Source organism: Helianthus annuus, chromosome 9 (genome assembly GCF_002127325.2).
Source record: "Helianthus annuus cultivar XRQ/B chromosome 9, HanXRQr2.0-SUNRISE, whole genome shotgun sequence".
Lineage (NCBI taxonomy): Eukaryota > Viridiplantae > Streptophyta > Magnoliopsida > Asterales > Asteraceae > Helianthus > Helianthus annuus.
This window is the reverse complement of record NC_035441.2, coordinates 73,198,513-73,218,789: the sequence shown is the minus strand read 5'-3', so window position 1 is coordinate 73,218,789 and position 20,277 is coordinate 73,198,513. Positions and strand designations below refer to the sequence as shown.

At 45.3% G+C, this 20,277-nt stretch overlaps 2 protein-coding genes across 2 annotated transcripts; both read left to right on the top strand.

Annotated features, from left to right (window-relative positions):
- The first annotated feature begins 506 nt into the window (after positions 1-506).
- LOC110899919 lies at positions 507-2,910 on the top strand. Its single transcript, XM_022146812.2, has 6 exons — positions 507-704; positions 784-845; positions 919-974; positions 1,775-2,191; positions 2,337-2,502; positions 2,573-2,910. The coding sequence occupies exons 1-6, from the start codon at positions 566-568 to the stop codon at positions 2,732-2,734; spliced, it is 1,002 nt and encodes a 333-aa protein (XP_022002504.1). The 5' UTR covers positions 507-565; the 3' UTR covers positions 2,735-2,910.
- Positions 2,911-8,737: 5,827 nt separating this feature from the next.
- On the top strand, positions 8,738-11,206 carry LOC110902077. The gene is made up of 7 exons (XM_022148816.1): positions 8,738-8,873; positions 8,945-9,091; positions 9,170-9,301; positions 9,410-10,185; positions 10,312-10,518; positions 10,605-10,769; positions 10,838-11,206. The coding sequence occupies exons 1-7, from the start codon at positions 8,738-8,740 to the stop codon at positions 11,204-11,206; spliced, it is 1,932 nt and encodes a 643-aa protein (XP_022004508.1).
- The last annotated feature ends 9,071 nt before the right edge of the window (positions 11,207-20,277 follow it).

The following is a 20,277-nucleotide window of genomic DNA, read 5'->3' as shown; positions in this document are numbered from 1 at the left end:
AACTTTTTTTACTTTCAACTTTGGTCCTTTATAATTTTCATTTTCTACAAAATTTTCGCTTTATGCTTCGTTCTAAATTTTGTGACTTAACACATCGCAACGTGCGTCTTTGGTTTAACGTTTTTACGTTTCGTTCTAAATTTTGCAAGTTAACACGACGCAACGTGCGTGTGTGTGTGAACGTTTTTTACATCGTCTATTTTTTCCCGTTTGACAGGTTCAACATAACGTGTGCGTCCTAAATCGACTTAGTTATAACTAAAGAATCCCCGCCGCATTGCGGCGGGTCGTAATTCTAGTTAATATTAATATTTAGGAGTATATATAAAAAAATTAATAAAAAATGAATGAACTATAAATGTGTCGGTGGGCAAAAACAGTGCTAATACAACAAAGCATAGGGGCCCTTTTGCATTTCTTCTAAAACTAATAAACAAATAATAAAAACATCTCCAACGGTCAAAAACCAGTAACGTAAACCCCGCCCCTTTTTCTTCTTTCTTCACTGATATCATTTCATTCGTCTCTTTCACTTCACTCAGAAACCCCCCCAAAACCGCCATCAATGGACGTTGCTGTGATCGACTGGAAGGATTCCAAGTTCGAGAAGGACCCGCTTTACGACGATTTCAACGCTCCTCAATGGATTGATTTCTCAAATGCCGATTATTCAGTCGATGATGAAGCTTGGTTTTGCCGACCCGGTCAGTTTTTCTTCTCATTGTTTTCGCTTTTGTTGATTTTTGTTTGCAATGTGGGATAATTGATTTTTATTGTTTGCAGATTGTAATCATCCGAAGACGGTTGAGGATTTTTTCAGAGAAAGGAGTCTGGGTTCATCCAAGGTTTTAAATTAGTGATTTGGTTTTCGTTTGAATGATTTATGGGCTTTTTTTTCTGAAATTGTTTTGTTTGTAGCTTCAGAGATCTGCTGGTGTTTCAGAGATTATTCGATCGGGTGATCGAAATAAGAGGTATGGATAAAGAAACTTGGTTTGAAACGGTTGTGTTCTCAATGACCTGTTTAATAAACATTTCGTCCCCGGTTGACCTGTTAGCTAGTTTTATTAAATAAATGGTTGCCCTGTTTAGCCTGTATCTCTTAATCTGTTTAAAATTAAACAGGAGATAAAAAAAAAATTGATATGATCAACCCGTTTACGACCTGTTTAACAACCCGTCAACCTGTTACAACCGTTTACAAATTCTTTTGACTCCTTTAGATATATGGGATAGTGGGTTAAATAGTAGTATTCACAACTTGATTATAGCCCGTCCGTTACAACCTGTATAGAACTCGTTTGACCTGTTTACATACCCACCAACTGGTTTATGATCCGCTTAACAAGCTCACAACGATAACAACTTGCAAATCATTTACAACTCATTCAGATATATGGGTTAAAACAGGTTGTGTTCACAACTTGATTACAACCAGCAAACTGTATACAAATCGTTTGACTTGTTTAAATTAAAGGGTTAAACGGGCCAAATATTTTTTATAAGGTCAACCCGTCTACGACCCATTATTACCAATTTATGACCCATTTAAAAAGCGTAAATAACAACCAGTCAACCCTTTACAACTCATTTTGACCCGCTTAGACATATGGGTTCACAACTTGATTAAAACCTGCATACCATATTGAAGAACTATTTAGATAAATGGGTTAAATGGGCCATGATTTAATATGTCCGCAATTCAACCCGCCAACGCAACACGATTGCCATTCCTAACTGAAACTATTAAACATTGTTCTATTTCTATTTTCAGAGATCCAGCACTGAAGAAACGAGGTTTCCCATCAAGCAAAGATTCAAAATATGTCCAGGATGATGAAAATCACAACCCTAACTTCTCAACTCCTCCTATGAACAAAGCTAAATCCCTCAAAGAAATGATCAAATCAAGCGCAGAGAAGAACCCCGCTTTTGAAAATGTTCCGTTACAGAACGAAGAAACACCGCGGCCACAAAATCTGTTTGCAGGAAGAGATATATTGAACCAGGTGACTGAGTTCTGCAACGAATTGAAGCGATTGGCGATGAGGACGAAAGCCGATGGGGAGAAAGAGATTGGAAAGAAACAGGAAATGGGAGTTTTGCAGGAAACTCAAAGGATGCCGTTGTTGGAGAAATATGAAGGAAGTGAGAATCACAACAATGTCAGGGAGAAGCTTACAAAGAAAAAGTAAGTATGATCACATAGGGGGTGTTTGATGTGTGTGTGTGTGTGTGGGGGGGGGGGGGGGGTTAAGATCATGAGATCGAATTTCTGATTTTGCCAGTGAAATTATGATCCGAATCTGCTCATGTAATTTATTTTGTCTATGCAGATTAATCAGGGAGTCGGAGAACAGCCCAGTGGCATTAAATATGAAAAACATAAGGAGCAAAGACGAGCAAAGATTGTTGCAGATCCGAATTAATCCTCCGTCACCTCAATGCTTTTCAGCTAATCGTAAAGCAACCCCTCCAACGGCTTTCGGCCTTAGACCTCAGGTATGATTTGATTAAGTAGTGACTGATTTCAGAACTTTTAGGGACTAAAGAAAGTTTAATGTATCAACAGGAGAGAGGGATACTTGGAGAGATAGAAGGAATAAGCAGCAACAAAGAAGTCAAAGTCACCAAAACTACAAGTCAAAGTCAAACTTCTCCACTTTTAAAACAGAATGAAGCAAAGGGCTTAGATGTCTTCTGGATTTTTAAGCCCTGCACCCTTTCTAGATAAATTATTTTCAAAAACAGATTTGATTATTTATTTATTTTTTATTTTTAAATTTATTGATTCTTTTCTTCTTAGTATGTGAAGACAAAGCTTAATAACGCGGTCCGGGACTACTGCTTTTTGTAACCTATCAAAGAACCCGTAATGGGTCAATAAAAATGTCTACTTTACATAGTGTTTCTGGTCTCTATTTTCATTGTGTGTTTATATTCGCATGAGTATTTATCATTGCGCGTTAGAATTCGTACAAGTGGCAACTTTTGTGTATTAAGTGTTCTACTTGAAATGGTAAATTTGAATGGATTCTTCAACAAGCTTAGAAAACAAAATGGTTGAATATTTTTTCACATATTGATTGTCTACCATTTAAATTTGTTGGACCAAACAAAGTGTGACCAAAAGTAGTGAAACATGTGATTGAGGGTCTCTTTCAACTCTTTACCATGTGTTTTTAGAATCTTATCTGCATATCTAATATCTCAAAGAATATTATATTCGCTATTAAGTTCAGTGCATATCATTCATTGTTGTTTGGAGCATTACAGGAGGGGGTTTGTATCGGCTTAGACTCCTGAATGAAGCAACAAAATCTTACATTTAGTTAAATGGTCCAACCAATTTGCCCTCTTGTGCAAATCTGTTTTATTATTATTATTATTATTATTATTATTATTATTATTATTATTATTATTATTATTATTATTATTATTATTATTATTATTATTATTATTATTAAATGGGTAGGATTTAACGAACAAATTGAATGCTCCATAGTGGAAAGAACGAAACCCATAAATTTGAACATGAACGACAATTCTTTTTATTTCCTTAGTTTAAGAACGAAACCTGATATTTTATAGGGAAATTAGAAAATAATAATCCCACCATTGTGAAATTGGCCAATAATAATCCCAAGTCAGGAATTAGCCAATAATAATCCCACCTCGTCCATTTTTAGAAAATAATACTCCAAATGCTGACGTGGCACTTTTGTCGTTTAGTGACTGTGGATTATTATTTTCCAAAAATGGACGAGGTGGGATTATTATTAGCTAATTCCTGACTTGGGATTATTATTGGCCAATTTCACAATGGTGGGATTATTATTTTCCAATTTGCCTATTTTATATATATACTTAAAAGGACGAAAAATGTAACTTACTCAAACGTTAAAGAGTTTGACGTTTAATCTAGTTTAATTTAATTTGCTTGCTCTTTTTTTTTGAACGGCAAATTTGGATCACTGACAGACCACTAGAGTATCATCGTGCTACTAGCAGAACCACCCGATCATATCCATCTCCACTAGGCAATATAATGTCAATACACCAATTCAGGAGGAAACCCAATAAATCTGGGAAAAAACCCCTTTGTGGGAATCGAACCCATGACCTAATGGTCATAAGCCTTATCCCACCACCAAGATACCACTAGGCTATAATGCCATGAGTGCATATCCTTGCTTTTAGCAAGTAATTATATGCTTATTTTTTATACTTAATATTATTGCATAAAGGGATTATGACATTAATATAAACTAGTTGATTTTCCGCCCACGCGTTGCGGCGGGGACCCAATGACTGCAAAACGTGTGTCAGTAACAGCAAGCAGATACCGAATATCAAAATATAAATAAAAATGTCGTGAAAAGGATAGTCACTCCGTCCTAAAAAAACGATTTTAAATCTCTATACATATAAATGAAAATGATTATACATTTGGCTGGATGGATTTCAGCCCATCCCACTAATTTTCTCCTATCCTGTGGCTGCCACCTAGGATTTTTGTACACGTGTCGTATTGTCTTCTTTTTTTTGTCGTATCAATCTTCTTTGTTATTTCCCGTTCTAATTAGAACATTACACAACCCTCCCCACCCTGCCTCCTACCTTATGCCATGAAAACCCTAAATGGCCAAACCACCATTATTTTCATCTGAAACTCGATCCCTTAAATGATAACACCGCCTCCATTCGATTCTCTTCAAATGCATATCTCGAACCCTCTGAAAGAAGATTCGCCGGAGATTCTATGGTCCTATGGCCTTTGTTCTTCAACTCTTGATACTCAATTTAGATTCCGTTTTAGGCGTTCGCTCATCGAAGGTATGTGTTTTAACTTGAGGTTGTAATTTCAACGCTACATGATGAATATTCACCAAGGGTTTGATTCGGTATGAGCTCTTGCTCTCCTCTTTGACCTGAAGTTTTGTCCATTGTCGGATTCAGAAAGATTAACAGGATTATGGTTAATTGGATCATTTAGTAAGGTTAATTGGTTTTGAATCACTTTCGTATTGTTTATTCTATAAATTTGTTAAAATTAGAACTACTTATTGTTATTAGAAACTAGAATATTGTTGAAGTAATTAAAACGAAAAGCACAGGCAAAGCAAAGGTGTAGACTGAAGTGTTGGCATTCATGATTGAAGTGTCGGTACATCATACTTTTTACAAAAATATGAAAAAGTCGGTCGGTTTGTTAAGTTTTTGGCTTCAAGATTCCATTATGCAATACTGAAGGTGCCACATTTCGATAGCTGATGAAACAATGGTTAACCGGGCAGGGTTAACACACTGGTCTCGTCAAGAAGGGTTAATCCCTTCCTCTCGAGGATCGCTGGCTGGATCGTCCGCCGGTTGATCTCCTGCACAAGGAAACAAGCCGTGACTCATAACAAGGAGGATGGGGTGGGGGGTGCTCCTTGTTACCACTCTCCGGCGTGAGAATCAGTACTTTGCTTGGGAAGCAAAGTGTGATAGTAGTAGTAGTGAGAGAGTTGTGAAGAGATACCTCAAACCTGGTTTGGGGTTGGTATTTATAGCCGAGGAGTGAAGGAGGAGCTGAAGGGACGGACTGACGACGTGCTGCCCCTTTGCAGGTGTGTAAGGCTTGTCGGTTGTGGAGGTGAAGCCACGTCCCACTGCAGTGTCAGTCCGTTGCTTACGTATGGCCTGACAGGCGGCTGCCAGTGGTGCCACTTGCTCTGTGTTGTCAGTCCCACTTGCCTAGTGGGCATGATGCGGTGCGGGCTGCATAGCTGCCTGCGGTAACCTTTGATGTCCCCACGCTCTATGCTTTGACAAAGATATGTGCGGGAAGCGGTGCCAAGCCGCATCTCCGTCTGTGGTGACTGTTGTTGTTGCCCAGATCCCTTGTCGTGACGAAAATGACCATATGATGCGGTGCCAGCCACATCACTATGCACGTCCGCTTTCATACGCAAGGTAAGGCTTCTTCTTATCCTTTGACCGATTGGATTCGAAGGATGCGTCCGCGTGGACGCAGTTCTTTGCTGGTGGGGGTTTTTTGATAAGGGTAATGGTCACTCGCGGTCAGGTGGCGCGAGATTTAGGACCATACCCCTTCAAGTCCCCCCAGTCTAGTGTTGCTGCCTCGTGCAAGTTGCATGTGGGAGGAGCACTGGACTATGGTGTCTAGAAGGTAGTTTCCAACCTGGAGAAAATTCTAGGCCATGTAGATGGCATTCGCTTTTCGTAAATCAAGCTGGAGATCTGGTAGAGTCATGTGACGTCTCTTCCATACTGGTGAGAAAGTTTCGTCTGATGCGAAATTCTCAGCCGTTTGGGTAGCGGGCTACCTTTTTCTGATGTCATCAGGTTGGTTGCCACCTGTTGGTGTGTCAAACCAACCTCTGAGATCGTGGCTTCGTCTTCGAACCAACCTTTGAGGTGGTGAATGAAGAAGAGAGGAGGCTTCGAACCAACCTTTGAGACGGTGATCGAAGATACCTATGCCTGCAAGTGCTTTGCTCAAGCTCTATGTTCAGCAATTGGACATGTAATGATGATCCCTTTTTTGTGGGGTGTTCGTGTTCATCAGTTTAGCTCTCAAGTAACCGCACGTCCTTTGCGGTTACCTCGTTGCGTCATTGTTTGGCCATGTTTGGTCGAACAATGTGAATCTGTACTATGGGCCAATAAACATGGTTATGGGCAATGTTGTGCCCACCATTGTTTATTCTATGTGGCGCATAGGTGGGCAAATAAAGTCATAAGCAGACTTGTTACCGCGGTTCGGTCGCTTGTTGTTCAACGAGATCTCTTCAGATGATTGGAAATCTCGTCCGCATTTGTTCTGTAGCCCTTTTCCTTCACGCTCCAATGCCGAGGAGCTTTCCTTGAAGTAGCTTCGTTCATCTGTGTGATGACTTAGTTGTGGCTCTTCCGTAGCAACCATTTGCGGAGCTATAGGTGTGTCCGCAGCGACTCATGAGTGTCTGCGGTTTTGTAACCCAAGACTCGCTTGAAAAGAGTGTGTTTCTCGGATGTGGCTCTTGAAGGATCAGGAGCCAGGGTTGCTGATGTGCGGTCGCGTACATTCCCATCCTTTTTCCCTACGGAGAAACTGTTTGCGCACCCTCTGTGGTTGTGAACCGGACACGAGGGATTTGAAGCTTGAAGAGAATGAAGGCAATGCGGTTTACCTGTTTCTGAGATGCGGTTCAGTCCAAAGAACAACGCTGGTTCTGAGCATCTGACACACCGGTACGGGCTCGTGTGTGTCATTTCCGCATATTCCACGTGTGCTCGTGGGTATGTGCGGATATAATTTATATCCCCTTATATAATGTAGAGATATATATTTTTTGCCTTTTTTGAGGGGTATGTAAAAAAACGACATGCGGTATGGGTTATGGTGCGGTATACCAGGGAAACCGCATGCCGTTTGTGTTTGGATAATGTTGTCGCTTTTTGTTGCATACGTGGCTGAGCACATGTGTGAGTTGGTGGAAGTTGGTGAGATTTCCTGGCATGTGCTGAAATGAAAGGACGTTTGTTCTGCCCGAGGTCATAAATGCACTGTAGCAGGAGTGTAAACGTCTCCTTTGTCAGGCGCGTGTGCGGCCACGCGCGCGTGGTAACCGTCAGCGGAACCGTCGCTGAACACGTGGCGTTGCGTAACTCGTCCTTTTTGAACGTGATGATTTAGTTACCCCTCCGCATTTATTGGGATGAGTATATAAGGGAAAACCGTTTGTGGTTTCCCCTCACTTGTTTCAAAATTTCAAAAATTTCCCGGTGAGAGAAAGAAAGTTCCTTCGTCTTCTCCGATCAAGTGTTTGAAGTTTCCGGTGAGGTTTCCAAGTTCTTCGAGAACTCGTTGTCTACTCTGTTTTCAACAGTGTTATGGCTGAACCGTCGAATCCTCATAATGTGGAGGGTGAAAACCCTGAACGACAGTCGCCGGCGGCGGCTGATAAAGATGAATATGATGGTGGTGTACCTGGTGGTGGCCTACCGGTATTAAAGTGGTCAAAGGGTCACTTTGAGACCCTGATGACCAGTATTCAAATGCCCGGAGAGTTTGGGGTTATATACCCACAGGAGGGTGATACCGGTGCCGATCCTCCGGCGGGATGTCTCACACTGTGGGCCGAGTTCTTCTATGATGGCAACCTCCGACTGCCATTAATGGTTTTTGTTGCCGAAGTGTTGGAGTTTTACCAGATTCACATCTCCCAACTGAGTCCGTTTGGGATGTTTCGGATCAGGAACTTTGAGTGCACCTTCCGTGCTCTTGGTTTAGAGGTTACCGTCGAAAATTTCCGGTGGTTCTACCAGTTGACGGTGAACACTGGGTTCTTCTCCTTCAATCAGTGGTATGGGAGTACCAAGCTGATGACCCCTCCCAAGGGTTTGACAAAGTGGAAGAGGAAGTTTTTCTACGTTAAAGGTGTCGCGGTGGCTTCGAATATGACTTTTCGAAATGTGAACGAGACCATTCTTGCGGAAGATATTGCTCTTCCTACTGCTGATACAGTGAGTTGGTTCCCACGGCTGAGAGCTATTGAGCTCAAGAAGCTGGACAACAATGCGCTTTGGGTGTTGCGGATGATGTTGACTAGGCCGGATAGGAGGGCAAGGCCCGTCTTGCGGTAAAAGAGTGGTGGTAAGCATTTTTACTCTTGTGCGCTTTCCTTGCTTCCTTATATTTTATTGATTTGTATGTGTATCATCAGCGGATGCTGTCGGCCTGTGGAGGATGTTTGATCCAACCTTCGAGGGCAAGGTTGAGTTACTTCCGTGCGGGGAACGTGAAGGCTTTAACCTAGAGATAGTTGGCAACTCCCGCGTTCCTGAACGCGAGGCGTTAAATGCGCCGCTGCCGCAAGGCAAAGGTATATTCTAAGACTTCCTTGTTATGTAAAATTCACCCTTGTGATTTGCTTGCTTGATTGTTTAAACGCAGGTGATCTTGGGGCTTTGGGAAAGTTTGAAGTGAAAACTGTCTCTAAGAAACATGCGCAGAAGAAGCATGTGAAGAAACCCGCGCGGGGTCGCGGTAAGGAAAAACCTGAGGGTTCTGTTGCCCCTCCTTTGGTGTCGCAGGTGGCAGGTATCTCTCGTTCTTGTTACCATAGATATACCAATTACGTGGTAGTATCTGACACCCTTGAGGGTTTGGGTGTTCCAGGTGGTGGTGCGGCTGCAGGTGGGGCCTCCGCGAGTTCCAAACCTGCTGGTGAGAAAAAGAGGAAACCAGACGAGAAGGCTTCTGCTTCTGGTGAGAAAAAACGTCAGAGGATACAGACCAAAAGGTCCACTGGTGCGACGTAAAAGAAACCTGCGGCCACTTCTGGTAAGTGACTTTATAGCTTTATGAGTGTTTGCATTTGCAACTTGTATTTGATGGTTATTGCTTCCTTGTTTGTAGAAACGCGAGGAGAAGATTTCTCCTCTTTGTTTGATGTGCCTTCTTCTCCCCCGCATGACACAGATGCGGATGCGGGGGTTAATAAAGAATTTGCCGGTCCTTTTGTCAAAGTGGTAAGTGAGCCCTCTGTGCAGGTAGAGGGTACTGGGGAGAAGACTGGGACTCAGATTTTTGACACTGTTGATTCCTCTAATAATCTGATCACCCCAAATGATACTGATGATCTGAATTTGAGGTTTTCTGATGCTGGAAAACAGAGGTCTGATGCTAAAAAGCACAAGTCTCCTGTCGCCGAGAAGGTTTCTGGTTCCGCTTCTAGGGGTGCGGGTCATGAAGGGCCTCCGATTCAGCCTGGAGAGACTGAATTGGAGCACTACTACCGCACCTACACGGAGGACCGGGCTGTGAACTATCATCGCCCCCCATGGAGTGTTATGCAGGGGGATGATATTGCCAATAATCCTTCCTTCTGCAAGGAGATTTTGGGTGGCATGGGCACCCCGTTCGAAGTTAACCGAGCCCGCGCTTTGCCGCATGAGATCCGGGTCAACCAACTCTCTTCTATGCTTGTGGGGAGTTCCATAATGGCGAATGCCATTATGGAGGACTACCAGGCATTGGGCCGCAGGGAGGAGGAAGTTGCGCGCTTGCAGGCCGAGGCGGAAAAGTTGGTGAAAGTTGCTCGCGAAGGTGTGGAGCAGCTTGAAAAGGCTAAGGCTGCCTTTGAGAAGCATAAGCAGACCGAGGAGTGGGCTGCAACTGCTGAGCTTAAACAAGTTCGTACTCTTGCCAAGTTGCTTTCTGATGAGCGCAAGAGTTGGAAAGAAAACCTTTCTAATGAGCGCAAGACATGGAAAGAATCTTGGGCCAAACAGAATGACAACCTGTTTCGTGTTCGTCAGGAGTTGGCCAATGTCAAGGCAGCGAATGCTGCTTTGGTTAAAGAGAAGGCCACGGCTGAGGCGGCCGTTGGAAAGGCCAGGGAGGCGGAGGCCCGGGTTGCGAAGGCTCTTGAAGAGGATAAGGATGTGGGGGGCCGTGCTGCCAAGGCCCTTGAAGAAGCAAATGCTGATCGCTCCCTTTTAAACACAACCGTTGGAAGCCTCCAGGTATGAGTTGTCTTTGCTTTTTGAATTTGTAGACTTCTTTTCATAAATGCTTATCTTTGTATGCCTGTGTTCCTTGTTTTCGAAAGGCTGAAGTGCAGAATCACGAGGCCATGCTTGCGGAGGTTACTGCCCGCGCGACTGAAGCTGAAAAGCGGGCTAGCGAGGCTGCTGAGGCTAGAGATAGCCTTACCTCTTCATTCAATCAGCTTGAGGCCGACCGTGAGTGGATGCGATGTCACGGTATTGGTCATGTAAGTATCTGATGCCTTCGCTTTTGTTTGGATTTGCATGTGATAATCTTATTGCTTGTGTGTTGCAGATTGTTAGGGCTATCCTGGATGCGCTTGAGACTGCAACTGGTATAGACCTGATTAAGCAGTGTGCCCAGGATGCTGGCTTTAGAGCTGGTTACAACCGATGCATCAGTCATATGAACATTCTGGCTCAAGGCGAATACACCGATGAACTGTCTGGTTTCCATGGTGTGAATACTGAAGCGCTTCTTAACGCGGCTTCTGCATCATTCTATGACATGTCTATTTCTGCTCTTGAGAAGCTTGACGAAGGCTTGGATGCGGAAGACTATGTAGACCGTTTACAGATGTTATATGCTGATGCTAAAGAATCGGAAGAGGAAGAGGCTGCTGGTGACGGCAAAGATGGCGCGGGTACCAGCGGTACAAAGTAGGATTAGGTTGGCCTGCGTGCCCTTTTTTGTTTTCCTCTGTAAATGTTAGAACTTTATGAAAATCCGTTGTACACCGTATGGGTGTAAGAATTTTTTGAATATAAAGTTCAATTGTTTTTGCTCAATGTGTACAAGTGTTTTTACTTCTTGCATGTTTGAACGTGTGTATGCAGAACTCTACCCGTTGTAAACACGGTTGAGTATACTCTATACCTTTGTCGTATGAGTATTAGTCAATTCATGTGTTTGTCCCATTAGGGTTTAGGAATTGTGTAGGTTTTGTAAAAACCGTATGTGTGTATCCGGCCGGACAGACACTTAATGTTTTGCCTTTGCTGGCCTATTACAATATTTGTGTGTGGTCACCACTTTGTGTGGGTATCGCGAATGAAGATTTTGCCAATCTGTTTTTGCAGATACCGCAAAGTGGAACACGCATTTTTAATAGTAGAAATAAACAATATTTCATTGAATCGCTCATTTATTTATTTGCAAGTGGCCTGCGGCCTGATAAGTTACATGGTAAATGTAAAAACATAGCTTACATATAACAGCGTCGAAGCTGTTGTGCATTCCATGTGCGTGCGATAGGCTCACCTTCTAACGTTTGTAACTTGTACGCGCCTTTACCCAGGACCTCTTGGATGAGGTAAGGTCCTTCCCAATTGGGGGCGAGTTTCCCTGGGCGTTCAGCGTTAGATGCTTCGTTATCGCGGAGGACGTAGTCTCCGGGGTTGAAAGTACAAACGCGGACGCGTGAATTATAGTACTTTTCTAGCTTGGATTTGTACTTAGCCTCATTGATGGCAGCGTTTTCACGCCTTTCTTCCAGGAGGTCCAAGTCAAACCTTCGTGCCTCATTGTTGGCTATCTTGTTGATAGCCAACATCCGGGGTGAGGGAAGACCTACTTCCGCGGGGATCACCGCTTCCGAGCCATAGACCAGGCTGAAGGGTGTCTCACCATTGCTCGTCTTTGGGCTTGTCCTATGGGCCCATAAGATGCTTGGGAGTTCATTGACCCAGCCGCGTCTGGCTGTTCCCAACCTTGCGTTGATGCCTTCGACTAGACTTTTATTGATACTCTCCGCTTGGCCATTTCCTTGCGGGTGTGCCACTGAGGAGAATATGTGTTTAATATGTAGTTCTTCTAGCCATTTTTTAAATTCGTCGGCAGCAAAGTTGGTGCCGTTGTCGGTAACGATGCACATCGGTAGACCGAAACGGCAGATGATATGTTCCCAAATGAATTTCCTCGTTATCATAGCGGTCGTCGAGGCGAGTGGTTTTGCCTCCACCCATTTTGTGAAGTAATCCACGGCCACTATGATAAATTTCACCGCACCTGGTGCATCTGGAAATGGTCCCACCGCGTCGATTGCCCATTTTTGGAATGGCCATGCAGTGGTGACAGGATGTTTTGCCGTACTGGATGACGTTGACTTGGCGCAGGGGTACTGAGGGATTTTGCAGAATCTCAATGCGTATCTCTTTTGCCAAGTGTTGGAAGCTGGTGGATGTGAGTTTTGACAGTGCATCCGCGGGTTTGTTTTCACTTCTATTGATATGGCGGATATTGAAGGAAGTGAAGTTTGACTTCAGTTGCAAGGCTTGTTCGAGGTAGAGGATCATGATATCCCCTTTTGCGGCATAATCACCGCGTACTTGCCCTGCAACTAACAACGAGTCGACGTGTGCTTCCAAATGTTGCACGCCGAGCTTGATTGCGAGACCCTGCCAATAGAGCCTCGTATTCTGCCTCGTTATTCGTGCTTTTGAAGTCGAGGCGAATTGCATAGGTAAGCTCTTGGCCATCGGGGCTGACGAGTCGCAGACCTGCGCCTACAGCATCCTCATTGGACGCACCATCAGTATATACTGCCCAGGTTTCTGAGGAGGATGGTGTTGGTGCAGGGTTTTGTTCTTGTTCGCATTCTTGAATGCAATTTTCCGGTAGTTCGGCAACGAAATCAGCTAGGACCTGGCCCTTGATTGCGGGGCGCAGCTTGTAGTTCAGCGTGAGTGCGCCCAGCTCAATTGCCCATTTCGCTAATCTCCCAGAGATGTCAGGTTTTGATAGGATCGGGCCGATCCTGTAGTTGGTTAACACTGTGATGACGTGGTCTGCAAAGTAACGTCGCAACCGTCGCGATGCGTGCACCAGTGCTAATACCAATTTCTCCATGATGGAGTACCTCGTCTCTGGGCCATTGAGCATTTTGCTGATATAGTAGATGGGTGTTTGAACTCCCTCTCATTCCACTATGAGTACCGCACCTACCGCGTTGTCTGCGGCAGATAGGTATAAGATAAGTGGCTCATCTTTGCGTGGAGCTGTCAGAGTTGGGAGTTGAATCAAACACTCTTTCATCTCCCGAAAGGCGTTTTCTGCCTCTGCGGTCCATTGGAATTGTTCCTTCTTTAAATAGTTTCACAGTGTTTTGATGAAAGGATAGGACTTAGCCGCATGATTGGCTAAGAATCTGTTCAGTGCGGCTAGCCTGCCAGCCAGTCGTTGCATTTCTTTCATTGCGGAAGGTGATGGCATGCGCTCTATCGCCTGAACTTTCTCCGGGTTTACCCCGAATCCATCTTTTGTTACAATGAATCCAAGGAATTTGCCTTCCTCCATTCCAAACGAGCATTTCCCTGGATTGAGCTTCATATTGACGCTTCGCAGAGTTTGGAATGTTCTTTCGATATCGGTGAGCATCGTGTCTTCCTCCATGATCATGACGACCAGGTCGTCCATATAGATTTCGACACTTTTGCTGATCTGGCCGCGAAAAGTGTCGTTCATCAACTTTTGATACGTTGCACCTGCATTGCGCAACCCGAACGGCATTTTTGTATAGCAGTAATTTCCGGTAGGTGTGCGGAATGTCGTTTTGTCTTCGTCCTCGATTGCCATTTGTACCTGGTGGTAGCCTTTGTAACAATCGAGGAAGCACTTCCATCAAAATGGTGCGAGGTTATCGACTTTTTCATCGATCTCCGGAAGTGCGTAACAATCCTTGGGACAAGCTTTGTTGAGATCTTTATAATCGACGCACATGCGCCAGCCCCCGGATAGTTTTTCTACCATGACTGGGTTGGACAACCAAGTCTGGTACTTGACTTCCCGCAGGATGCCTGCGGAGAGCAGTTCTTTGACCTGCTTATGCATCGCCTTGTTTTTTGCAGATCCAAGGTGGCGTTGGCCTTGGATCACTGGCTTGATACCTGGCAAGGTATTCAAGAAGTGTTGCGCAATTTCGCGTGGCACCCCCGTCATGTCTGCGGGTGTCCACGCGAAAATATCCTGGTTCCTGAAGAGGAGCTGCTTCGGGTGCGCTCTGATGTTGGGGGACAAGGCGTGTCCCAACGTAACCGTTTGCTCTGGGTGTCTCGCATTGAGAACCCATTTTTCTGGTTGGTTATTGGGGGTAGGCCTTGCTATTTTGGTCGGACGAAGCTCGTCCGACGCCATGACTTCCCTGCATGCATAGATTATCGCGACCCCTGTTTCGGTTGGGAAACCGACCGCTGAATGGGGTACGGACGTAATCATGTTGAAGTCGCCTTGGGATTCTCTCCCAAGGAGCACGTCATATTTGGAAGTGTGAGGTAAAACCATGAAGTTCACCTCTTCTGTTCGTGTGTGCCTTCCGCTAGTGAGGCGCACAGGAAAAGTAATTTGGCCCTGGGGAAAAACAGTTTCCCCTGCGAACCCGGCCAACGGGTCGTCCACCGCTTGCAACCGATCTTTGTCTTCCTGATCGAACTGGTTGAAGCACTGCTCGTATATGATATCAGAAGTACTGCCCGGGTCGATGAATAATCACTCGGTGCAGTAAAGAGCCAGGTGGCCTGTAATAACGACGGCGCGCCTGTCGCGCGGGCCGCCTCAGACTTTTGGAAAGACGACTTGCTCATCTTTCCAGTCATTGTCCGGTCTTCTCGCCGCCTTGCGCGGCCTTCCCTTGCCTCCGTTGATCATATGGGTTGAGGCCACATACATGGTCCTCTTCCCTGTGGAGGTGCCCTCGCCGTGGGGGGTGATGCGCTTGGTGGGTTTTTGCCCACCCGGCAACAGATGTTGCAGCTTCCCCTCCTTTAGGGCTCGCTCAATCTCCAGCCAGAGACTGATGCAATTGTTTGTCGCGTGGCCCGAATCCTTGTGATAGTCATAATAGAGTGTGAGGTCCTGGTTTTTCTTGGACTTCATCGGCTGGGTCGGTCGCAGGAAATGCGCGTCCGTGTGGAGGACGTTGCTTGGTGACTGAGTAATCTCGGTCCAGTTACGGTCCCGAGACTGTTTTTTGACGCCTGGTTCTCACACCGGACCTTAATGGTTGCCCTTGCGTCGGGCTGGCTGTTGTGCGGGACGTACGGCTTGGGTTCGCTGCCGCGATTCCAAGTGTCTCGGTTGCGCTTATTATTACGCTTAGGCTCTTGGTGGGAGGATTGGCCTTCCACCCGGGCGGTGCCTTACCAACATGCGGTTTGAGGGACCGCTGGGTCTGGGCGTATGTCTTGACTGCAGCCTTGACATCTTCCCATTTCTTTGGCAAGCCGTCCTTGCCGGAGATAGTCATAACCATCTGTTCGTCTCTGACAGCTACGATGAAGTGGTTACGTGCCATTTGGTCTGCCACGTCACCTATCTCCAGACATTATTTGTTGTATCGGACGACGAACGCTTCAAGCGATTCGTCGTCCCTGCGCCAGATGTTCATGACGTCCATGGAATCACGTTCATGGCGTCGCTGCCGGCTAAAATGCGCGAGGAACTTGGCTTCCAAGTCCTCGAATGAGTCTAGTGATCCCACTGGCAAAGAATCGAACCAAGCCCTTGCTAGACCTGTAAGGGTCTGAGGGAAAAAATGACACCAGGTGGGTTCGTCCCAGTTGCCGTTGCACCCTGCGCCGGTGAAGATATTTATGTGGTCGTCCGGATCAGACGAACCATTGTATTTCCCAATATTCAATGGGAATTTGGTGGTGTTGACACCGGCGTGAGCGATTCTTGGGACGAACTTGGAGTTTTCAGCCGCAGATTTTGGCCTGTAGGGTTGGCTCTCGGGGCGCTTTGCGGCACGGAGGTATGTGTTACGGGGGTGAGTGGGAGGAACATAGTGGCGTCCTCCCGGTCTGCTGCTGGTAGCATGAGATTCCCTGCAATATGTATGGTTGTCCGGGTCGGTACGGCCATATCCTTCGTGATGGGACTACGGTCCCAGCCAGCTTTGAATGCCGGAGCCGCGGTGCGCTGTGGATTGCCGCCTGTTATCACCTTGAGGGCCCAGGCGGCTTTGTATTGGGCCTCTGGCACGAGACCCATATGAGGAATCATCCTCATTGATTGTGCGAACCTCACAGTAAGAGGATCCGCGGTCTTCACGCCTGCTTTGGGAGGCTGGGCGTGAGGGAGTCCTGCCGTCGTATTGTAAAATACGACCTGCAAGGGTATGTGGTGCCGGGGTAGGGCCGGCCAGTACCTGCGCAGGCTCTGCTGTATGCCGCGGCCAGCAGAGCTTTTGCTGGTCGTACTAGGCATGAAGGTTCATGTCTGGAGGGATCACAGATGCGTACTGTGACAAGTCGTGTCCAAACGTAAGGGATGAACCCCCTTGCGTTGACGTGTCAATGTGGCCAGGATTTGGGACTGGAGGGGTGGTCCCCGTAGGCCCTGGGTTGGTGGGGTTTAGGTTATCCCCAGCAGTGTTGTTTAGACGATTATACATGATCTTTTGAGAGGGAGAGGGATGGTTAAGAAAGTGCTAAGAGTAGCGGTGGGCGCCAATGATGAAACAATGGTTAACCGGACAGGGTTAACACACTAGTCTCGTCAAGAAGGGTTAATTCCTTCCTCTCGAGGATCGCTGGCTGGATCGTCCGTCGGTTGATCTCCTGCACAAGGAAACAAGCCGTGACTCATAACAAGGAGGATGGGGTGGGGGGTGCTCCTTGTTACCACTCTCCAGCGTGAGAATCAGTAATTTGCTTGGGAAGCAAAGTGTGATAGTAGTAGTAGTGAGAGAGTTGTGAAGAGATACCTCAAACCTGGTTTGGGGTTGGTATTTATAGCCGAGGAGTGAAGGAGGAGCTGAAGGGACGGACTGACGACGTGCTGCCCCTTTGCAGGTGTGTCAGGCTTGTCGACTGTGGAGGTGAAGCCACGTCCTACTGCAGTGTCAGTCTGTTGCTTGCGTATGGCCTGGCAAGCGGCTGCCAGTGGTGCCACTTGCTCTGTGTTGTCAGTCCCACTTGCCTAGTGGGCAGGATGCGGTGCGGGCCGCATCGCTGCCTGCGGTAACCTTTGATGTTCCCGCGCTCTATGCTTTGACAAAGATATGTGCGGGAAGTGGTGCCAAGCCGCATCTCCGTCTGTGGTGACTGTTGCTGTTGCCCAGATCCCTTGTCGTGACGAAAATGACCATATGATGCGGTGCCAGCCGCATCGCTATGCACGTCCGCTTTCATACGCAAGGTAAGGCTTCTTCTTATCCTTTGACCGATTGGATTCGAAGGATGCGTCCGTGTGGACGCAGTTCTTTGCTGGTGGGGGTTTTTTGATAAGGGTAATGGTCACTCGCGGCCAGGTGGCGCGAGATTTAGGACCATACCCCTTCAATAGCCTAAAACATTATATAAATGAACTACCATCTATTAAAAATTCACAACTAATTTTCTCACATATTTTTTAATTTATACATGAATCGTATTCTTATAATCGATAGGATTATGGATGACTATCATTTGGTGGGGTGCAGGTGTACATATATTCAGAGACATTAGAAATGATGCCTAAGATAGACGTACTGATATCTTGTCTAATCGGTACAAATAATATGCATCTTATATCGGTTACTAACTATGATTACAGGTAAGGAGCATGTTCTTTGTATAGCTTTTTTTTGAAACGAGAACTTCATTAAAAAACGACCAGCCCGAGAGAAAAAAAACCCCGGATGGCCAAACCAACAACAAAAACTAAGCAAATTTACACCACCTATCCCAAGACATCTCTATACATTTCGCTCTATATTTAAACCAAAGGTAACCCACTGACTTGGTCGAGCAGAAGACATCCTCGGCCTTCGGCGACTTCCCACAAAAGACCAACTCGTTCCTCGCCTTCCAAATCAACCAACAAGTAATAATAACAATGCCTTGATACATAACCTGCTTCTTCCCTTTTAACCCACAGTGACGATGCGCCTCAAGGATATCTTTGAAGGAGAAAGCCACAAGATATGGGACCTTGCACCAACTACTCACCTTGGACCAAACCTCCGCCGTAAAACTGCAAGCTGTGAACAAATGCACAGCCGTTTCGTCCCCTGAAGCACACAACGGGCAGCTAACGTCGGCAACCGGAATGTTCTGTTAACTAGCTCCATCCTCGTCGGCAACCGCTCCATATTCGCCCTCCAAGCGAACACATTACATTTCAAAGGAACCCAAGAACACCACTCCCAAATGAACCTGTCGCTAGCATTACACTCGGGATCCAACAAACATTTCGCGGACTTGATGCTGAACTCTCCGAATCATCACCATACCAACGCCGTTTGTCATGGTCCCCAGATAAAGAGATGTCATGAAGAAGAGAACAAAGAGCCAACCACTCCGCTAACTCCACATTACTGCAGGGAGGTTTTTTCCAGTTCCACGAAGCCTCCGATTAGAAACGGGTCTAACAATCTATATTTTAGGGTTGTAATTAGGAAATTTCAATTCACACTTTTTGGATATACTTTTATGCATCTAAAGTTCTGAACATGTACTTTTTATATAATATATAATTAGAGTCTACTGTGACAACGATCCAAATGCCTTGGTAGCTCATATGTAACAACTATTGTTGATGGTACTGGTTCCATTAGGGCTGTTTTGGGCCCGCTTTTGACCGGGTTGATTCGACAAAAGGGTGGGATGTGGTTTTTGCTATGCTGATGATTGGTGCTGGTATCGCGGGTTTGCTTTTAAGCCGTTGAGTGTGCGCTGAACTCACTGAGAAAAGCTCTTCTGATAGTCCTCGTGGTATGTATCCCTTTTATCTTTCGGGCATATGTGTATTATCACAATTTCTTACGTACAGGTGGCTTGATAGGTCGGGTGGTAATGGGTTAAAATGACTCGGCTCGGGTTTCCACTTTTTTTAACTTTTTAATATATGATTATGGAAACTATGTTATTGATATACCTTTACTAAAACAAACAATTTAAAATTCTATAAACATTAGAAGACATGTTAGGCGATTGTCGACCCGTTTAACTGGTTCCATCCATAGCAGATTTCTCTTCTTAAACTGTTTTGACTTGTTAGTGAAGAAAATACTATCCAAACTGAGCCGTTTTCATATAAATTCACTTTCATACAAATACAACTTGGAGGTGTGACAACTGTCAAATTTGCATGTATCCGTACAATTAATTAATTTTAATTATGTGCTTAATGACTGTGCTAGATTACAACTGACAATTTAAACTGCTTTCTGATTTTTGTTACATACATACATATGCATCACATTTCATACTGTCACTCCATTTATTACACACAAACCTTAGTGACATACTTGATGCACAAAGTATTGGTGCAGTTGTCTGTCGACTACATCTTCGTTCAAGTCTTAGGTTAGGGCTGTTTGTATCATGCACGGAAATCGAGAAATCATGTTTTAATCATGGTTTCGCTTATGTGTCATAGAGAGGTTTCGCTCATGTGTCAATGTATAGTTTCGCTTATATGTACATTGGAGGTTTCGCTCATAAGGACATGTCCCTTGGAGCGAAACCCCAAGCCTATATATAGGGGACGAATGGGCGAAACCATAGAGTAGTTCGGTGGTAGTCTTCTATGGTACGGCGAAGCCCTGCTGGATTGTCTCCAGCGCTTGTACATTGTTAGCAGATCAATAAAAGAAACGTTAAATAGTGAAATCAAGCTAAACAAAGACTGAATCAATGAATTCCGCCTCTGATTCAGTCTGAGCACTCTTCTGATCGACTCGTTAGGACGTCTAACGATCCTACAAGTGGTATCAGAGCTCAGGAGGAAGAGTTCTTACCGTTTAGCTCGTTTTC

What these genes read in the sequence shown, in the direction of transcription:
- LOC110902077 (XM_022148816.1), top strand. Translation starts at nt 8,738, where the DNA reads ATGTTTGATCCAACCTTCGAGGGCAAGGTTGAGTTACTTCCGTGCGGG. An exon ending in ACAGACCAAAAGGTCCACTG is followed by an intron (nt 9,302 to 9,409) that starts GTGCGACGTAAA and finishes CCTTGTTTGTAG; the next exon opens with AAACGCGAGGAGAAGATTTC. An exon ending in GATGTCACGGTATTGGTCAT is followed by an intron (nt 10,770 to 10,837) that starts GTAAGTATCTGA and finishes TGTGTGTTGCAG; the next exon opens with ATTGTTAGGGCTATCCTGGA.
- LOC110899919 (XM_022146812.2), top strand. Translation starts at nt 566, where the DNA reads ATGGACGTTGCTGTGATCGACTGGAAGGATTCCAAGTTCGAGAAGGAC. An exon ending in TCGGGTGATCGAAATAAGAG is followed by an intron (nt 975 to 1,774) that starts GTATGGATAAAG and finishes TTCTATTTTCAG; the next exon opens with AGATCCAGCACTGAAGAAAC. An exon ending in CTTTCGGCCTTAGACCTCAG is followed by an intron (nt 2,503 to 2,572) that starts GTATGATTTGAT and finishes ATGTATCAACAG; the next exon opens with GAGAGAGGGATACTTGGAGA.